The sequence below is a fragment of the Mustela nivalis genome (assembly GCF_964662115.1).
Source record: "Mustela nivalis genome assembly, chromosome: 10".
Lineage (NCBI taxonomy): Eukaryota > Metazoa > Chordata > Mammalia > Carnivora > Mustelidae > Mustela > Mustela nivalis.
Window position 1 is genome coordinate 11,529,657 of NC_139029.1, and position 7,109 is coordinate 11,536,765.

Consider the following 7,109-nt stretch of genomic DNA (forward strand, 5'->3'; position numbering starts at 1 on the left):
CCCCGGGGCTGGCACATCGGGGACAGAGGCTGAGGTCCCCAGGTGCAGGGCCTCCCCGGTGGTCCCCAGGGGTTACTGCCCTGGGCCCCCGTCCCCAAGCCTGGCAGTTCCTAGTCAGCCACACCTGCCCGGCCAAAACCCCTGCAGCCTGAGAGGAGCAGGGCCAGAGCTGCCGCAGGGGAGGGCGGCTTCTGCACCCCCCATGCCGTGCCCCGGCCGGAGGACAACAGGAGAGGAACCTTCAATTCTTTATTAGAGATATTCTAAAAAAGGCTTTTCAGTATTTTTTCTTCCCCTATACCACCAAATGAAATAATTGCATAATTAGTAATACATTTGTTCCTCTTCTAAGTGTGGATTTTTTTAAGGGCGTGTTAAAAATTTATCGTGCTTCCTTCCCCCGACCCCTTTCTTCCACTCATGTACCCGACTGGTATTAATGCATTTTTGAACCCAAACTCCCCCCTCCTCTTAACTAGACAGGTCATTAATAAAATGTTCTCCGGGAGCCTGAGCTTTTTAAAGTTGTCTGTCTGCAGATAGATGGCTTGGGTGAGTTGAACACCGCCGCATTAAGTCTCTGTGATAAAATATTTATCCACCATTAGAATTTTTTTTCTCTTTCGGACTGTTTGTGGAGTGTCTTGCTCTTTTCCTCGAGACGGAGGAAGGGCTTCAGAATGAGGTCTGCAGATGAAGTCGTTTCTCAGTTCCGGCGCCTGCTGCCCTCCTCGGTGTCAGCTGGGTCTCGGTTGTCCGGTGGGGGCGGGGTGACACGGGGGCAGTGGGGAGTGGTCTCTCATGGGGGCTCACGGGCCCAGGGGGTCCTGGAGAAGGAGGTGAGGCAGCGTTTGCTCTCTCGGCTTCATTATTTTTGTGGGTTTATGGCTCTGATGGAGCCGATGATAAGCCACAAGCCCAGGTCCTTTCCATAATCACAGACGTTATCCCAACGGCCTCTTTTCATTGATTGCGCTCGCTGGGCTCAGAGCTGGGCCCACTGTGTGTCTGCATCACACACACATGTATAATTCTAATAATCATAAAACGTGGCGAGGTCGGTTCCTAATCCTCCCTGACAGATGAGAGAAAGAAAGCGGCTCATCAGCTTGCACATCTAGTATGTAACGTCAACACCCGCGTTCTTTGTCACTTTCCTGCTCACCTCTGTTTGTCCTGGTACTTGTTCCCTCGTGAGCTCAGCAGGTGCGTGGCTGCCCTCACCAGGCTTCCCTCTGGGGAGCCAGCAGTGAGAGGGAGATGGGGCCACAGAGACCTTGACCCAGCCCAGCAAGGAACCAGGTTGGTGGAGGGGGGAGGGCTGGCAGCCTGCGTGGGCTCCAGGAGGGCAGGGAGCACCTGCGCTGGCCTGCAGCCTGCTTGGCGGGCTTGGCGGCTTCAACTTCTGAACCTATCTAGGCGTGGGGCCAAGTCCCAGCTCCACAGACACCCAGCCCCGTTTGTGAAATCACCCTTGCTGTCCAGAGAGACCTGGCTTTTCTGGCTGGGTTCTCAGCCCCACACTGGTTCAGGCCCGCAAAGAGGGCTCTCCGAGTTTGGGCCCCGTTGCCTGGAGCATCTGTCCCACTGCCTGCCGTCACTTGCATGTGCCTCTTAAGCTGCACATCTAGGCGACAATCCACCCAGGCCTGCTCCCCGATCTGAGTCCGAGCCACTGCCATGCACCCAGCTGCTTGAGACAGAACACCTCGATTCCTGTCCCCTCTCCCTACCCACTCGAGTCTGTCAGTGGGTCTGTCCATCTGCTTCAGAATGGCTCTCGAATGCGCCAGCTTCTCATCTTCTTCTAGGACTTCTCTGCCTGCCTGGTCTGCTTGCTCCCTCCCTTCCTGTCCTCCATCACTCTGTGGCTAAAGTGTTCCTCCAAACCGGGTCACCCACTCCTCGGCTCAGACCTTCCAGTAGCTTCTCACCTTGCTCAGAGTGAACAGTCTGGTCCTTACCCTGGTCCACCTGCTCTCTAGCTGTCTGGAATTTGCTCCCATCCCCAAGCTGGGCTGGCTATAGTCTGCTCCTGCCACCCACTCATTCTTGCCCCAGGGCCTTTGCATGTGCTGTGCCCCAAACCTTAGCTGTGACCTGGCGTGGCTGCGTCTTCCTTGCCCTCCAGACCTCACCCCCCCACACCTGCTACCCCATCCTTCCAGAAGACAGGGTGAGGCAGGAGACTGGGGAATCCTCCTGCCCACTCCTGCCCCATCCCCCATTTGAATTCTCTTCCTGGTGTCTGTGCTCCTTGTTGACATTTTCACTTCCCCTTTCCCCTCTCCGGACAGCGCTAATGCAATAGCCACTACTACAGTGAAAACTGAATGACACGAAACGTTCAGTGCCTCCGTCCACCAGCCACACTCCCTGTGCTCGCTAGCCACGTGTGGCTAGTGGCTGCAGAACTGAGCCGCGTGGTCGGTAAAATTTCTATCACTAGGGAGAGTCCTAGAGTGTTTGCTCCCCAAGCCGAACTGTGTGCGGCTCCTGCCGTGCCTGCAGCCCTGGGCGCCCAGTCCCGCACCCAGGAGGCCCTGGGATGTTCTGGGGTGCCGGGCGAATGGGTCAGTGGTGGGAGAGCACACTGTGATGGACAGTGCTATGTGAACCCCAACATGGTAACCCTGGGGAGCCCCCCATTCTGCTTGGAGAAAGCTCATACCCCCACCCGTGGGGAACTACAGTCATTTGCTGAAGAGTAGAGAGGCGGCCGCAGTGTAGACGGTCATTGGCACGTGGGAGCTCAGCTCCCTCCCTGCGCCCGCCAGCTGGGTGACCGCTTTGGACCTTAGTATCCGCCTCTGGAAAATGGGCACACCGCTCCTGTCCTGCACACCTCCCAGCCGTCGCGAGGCTTCCGTCAGACCGGAGCAGGGGTACGTGTGCTTTAGATGGTCCAAAGCAGCATTTCTCCAAGTGCGGTCCCTGGACCAGCAGCAGCTGCGTCACCTGCATACTTGCTGGAAATGCAGGTTAGGGGTTCACCTCCGGGGGCGGGGGCGGTGAGCCCAGCCAGGGGTGCGGATGCCCGCCCAGTTTGGTGGCTGCTGCTCCAGGCATCGTTTCACACATCCCGTGGCGTGGATGTGAATTTCCTTTCAGGGAGGCGTGAGCCCCTTTTGGGGGTGGGGGGCAGAAGGATTCAGCCCTTCAGAAAGGGCTCGCTCCTGCGAACAGGCCCTCGCTCCTGCCCCTTCCCCTTGCCCAGAACTTTTAACAACAGGACAGCAGTAGTAGTGGCCGCTGATGCCTGTCTGCGGGCCGTGGCCCAGGCATGGGGTTCAGTGGTTTACGTTCATTTATTGACTCATATAATCCTCGGGACGAGGTTGTGGAAGAGCATCACCGTCCCCTTGTGCTGCTGAGGAAATAGCAGAGAGAGGCTTAGGGACTAGCCTGGGTCGCGTAGCTGGGAAGTGGTAGCACCGGGCCCTGGAGCCCACACCGTGTGCCACCCCCGCATCCCCGTAAAGAGTGGAGGGACCCCAGCGTTCTCCCTGCCACCGCCCATCTCGCTAAAATGAAGAGACAGCAGCAGCGGCAGAGCCAGACAAGAGCTAATGTGGACCGACATCAGCAGTCTGCCCGCTCCTGGTGCGGAGTCGTCCGCAGCACCGGCGGGGGGCCGGGAGCTGCTGGAGCGCTCGGCCTTCACCCGGGGGAAGGACCCACGTGAGCAGGACGGCAAGCCTGCGCTGGAGATGGAGGAGCCAGCCCGCCCATCCCGCTGCTTGTAGCCACAGTGGCCCCCGCCCTGTGCGTCTGCATCTCCTTCACCCTCAAAGCCATGGCCCCCAGGGAGCGCCCCCATGGGCCAGCGCTGGGCTCTGTGGCTCTACCCCCTCCCGTCCTCACACAGCCCCACTGTATCCAGGTGGAAACTGAGGCTCGGGGCTGCAAGGGCCAGACCCCAGCCAGGTCAACCAGTCAAGCCTGAGTCCTAACCATAGCCCCATCCAGCTTCCTGCTTGTCTCACGGAGGAGCCAGACCACACCCCTGCCTCACCCTGAAGCCCCCAGAACCCACTGCCGTCCCCCCAGGAGGGGCGCAGCTCATGCTGGCTTCTCTCTCCACAGGCCAGAAGCACCTGTGTGTCACCAGCCTCCTGATCTGCCAGGGTCTGCTCTGGGTAGGCACTGACCAGGGTGTCATCGTCTTGTTGCCTGTGCCTCGGCTGGAAGGCATCCCCAAGATCACAGGTGAGGCTCCGGAACTGGTCTTGGCAGGGGCCGGCAGTCCGCTGCAGATGGCCGGGGAGGGGGAGCCTTGTGCCCAGAGATTTACGCTCTCTTCTGACGTGGGGACCATTCTCTAGTGTCCCCTGTCATCACAGGAGGCCCTGGGGCACAGTGGAGTTATGTCACCCCACCCCAAGGTCTCCTAGCTGCTCTCTGGGTCTCAGTTTTCTAATCTGGCCAATAGGCACAATAGCGTGTGTGGGTCAAGTGGCTTCAGGATTGGTGGAGGCCCCTGATTAATGGCTGGGCCCCTCCTGTTCCCTCACCACAGCAGCTTCAAAATGTCCAGGTTTCAGAGACCGACATAACAAGGCTCCTGGGGACGGGGTCTGCATGCAGATGTGTTCCTACGGAGCAGCGGGAGGCCTGCCCTGACGGGTGGTGCTAGGGCCAGGAGAACAAGGGTGGGATCCAGGAGGACCCAGAACCCTGGGCCCCTCTCTGCCTCTGCCCCAAGAGTGAAGAGCAAGGGGTCTCCTCCAGCTGCAGGGCTGGGGTGGGCAGGGTGGGAGGGGGAAGCCCTGGGGAGGTCCCACTCAGCCAGAACAGGAGCATCCCCTCTTCCTAAATCCCAAAGTCACCTGTTTTCATCACACAGATCATTTGGTTCCCCATGGTGTTGGTCCTTGGGTGGTAGGGAGGCATCAGGCAGAGACCATGTCCCCCAGTGCTGACCATCTGCTGGAGGCGGCCGAGGTCCAGCTTGTGGGGGGACAGGTGCTAGGAGAGCGGGTGTTCTGGTACCTTGGGGCCCAGAGACCGGGGAGCTGGGCAGGCTGTGGGCGGAGTCAAGAAGGATGCGCTGTGGAGGAGCCCGAATTGGGCTTTAGGGGATGGGGTGTAGCATCAGGTGGCTGGGGAAGGCTCTGCGGGCAAGGTCAGTGGCTTGAGTGAGGGCACGCAGATGTGCGGCTGGCGCAGGCAGGGGCTGCGGGCGCTGTCACACTGACGGTCCCCCCAGTGATTCGTAAGGTCACTCCTGTTCCCTGTCCCACCCCTGCACAGCAAATAGCCCTAGAGTGTGGGAGAGCCCTTCCTCAGACCCAAGGCCTTCTGGAACATTCCGACAAATGTTCCAAAACAATAACCACAGCCAGAAAGTTCTCTGAGAGAGGTGGGGTGCCTCCTATCAAGCCCTGGGCCTTTGGGCCTCTTCTCCCCGTTCCTTTCATCCAGGGAAAGGCATGGTCTCTCTCAACGGTCACTGCGGGCCTGTGGCCTTCCTGGCCGTGGCTACCAGCATCTTGGCCCCCGATATCCTGCGGAGCGACCAGGAGGAAGCCGAGGGGCCACAGGCAGAGGAGGACAAGCTGGACGGGCCGGCGCCCGAGCCCACGCCTACGCCGGCGAGCCACGTGGGCCGAGAGCTGACCCGCAAGAAGGGCGTCCTCCTGCAGTACCGCCTGCGCTCCACCGCGCACCTGCCGGGCCCGCTGCTGTCCGTGCGGGAGCCGACGCCCGCCGACACCTCGGCCCTGGAGCACAGCGAGGAGGACGGCTCCATCTACGAGATGGCCGACGACCCTGATGTCTGGGTGCGCAGCCGGCCCTGCACCCGCGATGCCCACCGCAAGGAGATCTGCTCCGTGGCCATCATCTCGGGAGGGCAGGGCTACCGTAACTTCGGCAGCGCCCCCCCGGGGGGCAGCGGGAGGCCGGCCCCGTGCGGGGAGACGGACAGCGCCCTCCTCATCTGGCAGGTGCCCTTGACGCTATAGCCCTTGGCCGGGCGGGCACATGGCCACAGGCTGCAGGGGGCTCTGGGCCGCTGGGGGCCCCTCCTGCCTTCTGGGCCCCCCTGCCGGCAGGACGGGGTAGACTCGCCTTCCAGGAACAGCAGGGATGGGCCTCCATCTCCTGGAACTACCTTGGCAGAGGAGAACTTCATCCTTTTTTTAAAAAAAGAATATTTCAGAGTGTTCAGGGAAGGAGTCTGGGTTTGGGGAGAGGATCCCTCTGGAGGAAATGGCCTTCTTTTTAAAAGCAAAAAAAAAAAGAAAAAAAGAAAAAACACAAAACCTCGAGACTGCCTGGCAAGGCCAGCCCCTCTCACGCGGCCAAGCGGGGCTCCGGGAAGGGCGTGGGCGCGGGAGTGTCTGCGAGCGCGTGGGCTGCTGTGTGGACATGTATAAATACGTACATACATACGGTGTATAATATGTGTATAAATGAGGTCTGTACATATTGGAGCTCTGGGAGATGCTGGAATAAAAGACGAGAATAACGTGAGCTCTGGGGTTGACTTTCTGTCTTCTGAGATGTGATGGGGAAGCGACAGCTGTCCGGCCACGGGGCTGTTCAGGAAGCGGGAGCGCCAGGAAGACCTCACCCCGCGGCACGGGCCCTCGAAGGAGCTGTGTGATGCCCTCGCCGGTGGCCGCGTGTCGTTTTCTACTTTTGTAATTCAAGAAAAGGAAATGAAGTCACAGATTCGGTTCCTGATCCCACAGGTGCTTCTCCAGTGTGTCTGGAAGAGCCCCAGCCACGAGCTGCGTGCCAGCCGTCCTGGACAACACAGACCTGTTTCCATCATCCCGGAAAGTTCTGTTTTATCGAGAAGAGGCTCGGAAGCTTCTTTTCTGAATAGTTTTTAGAGAGAAGGCTGCCCCCCTCCCCTGTGCTCTGGGAGTGGGGGGGCGTGTGGAGGCAGGTAGCCTTGGCACCTGTCCCTGCGTCCCTGGGAGGGAAGACATCGGAGGGGCTTCACCTCGGGGAGGATGGGGGTCGGGGGCTATTGCTGTGGGCGACGGGGTGAGGCAGGGAGGGGGCTGGGAGAGGAGGGGGTGAGTTCCAGGCGGTGGTGGCAGCGCCCAGGCTGTGGGAGGGACGTTTGGGGCCCTGGCTTCCTTCTGCTGGCTCAG

At 59.9% G+C, this 7,109-nt stretch overlaps 1 protein-coding gene across 13 annotated transcripts in view; it reads left to right on the forward strand.

The window, feature by feature from the left end:
- The window catches only part of ARHGEF10L (Rho guanine nucleotide exchange factor 10 like), a 156,890-nt gene extending 150,413 nt beyond the window's left edge, over positions 1–6,477 (forward strand). For all 13 annotated transcript variants that reach the window (XM_082685574.1, XM_082685569.1, XM_082685561.1 and 10 more), the window contains 2 exons: positions 4,087–4,209; positions 5,425–6,477. In XM_082685574.1, the coding sequence (XP_082541700.1) occupies positions 4,087–4,209; positions 5,425–5,966 (665 nt within the window). In that variant the 3' untranslated portion in view covers positions 5,967–6,477. The remainder of the gene's footprint in view (positions 1–4,086; positions 4,210–5,424) is intronic.
- Positions 6,478–7,109: the final 632 nt, after the last annotated feature.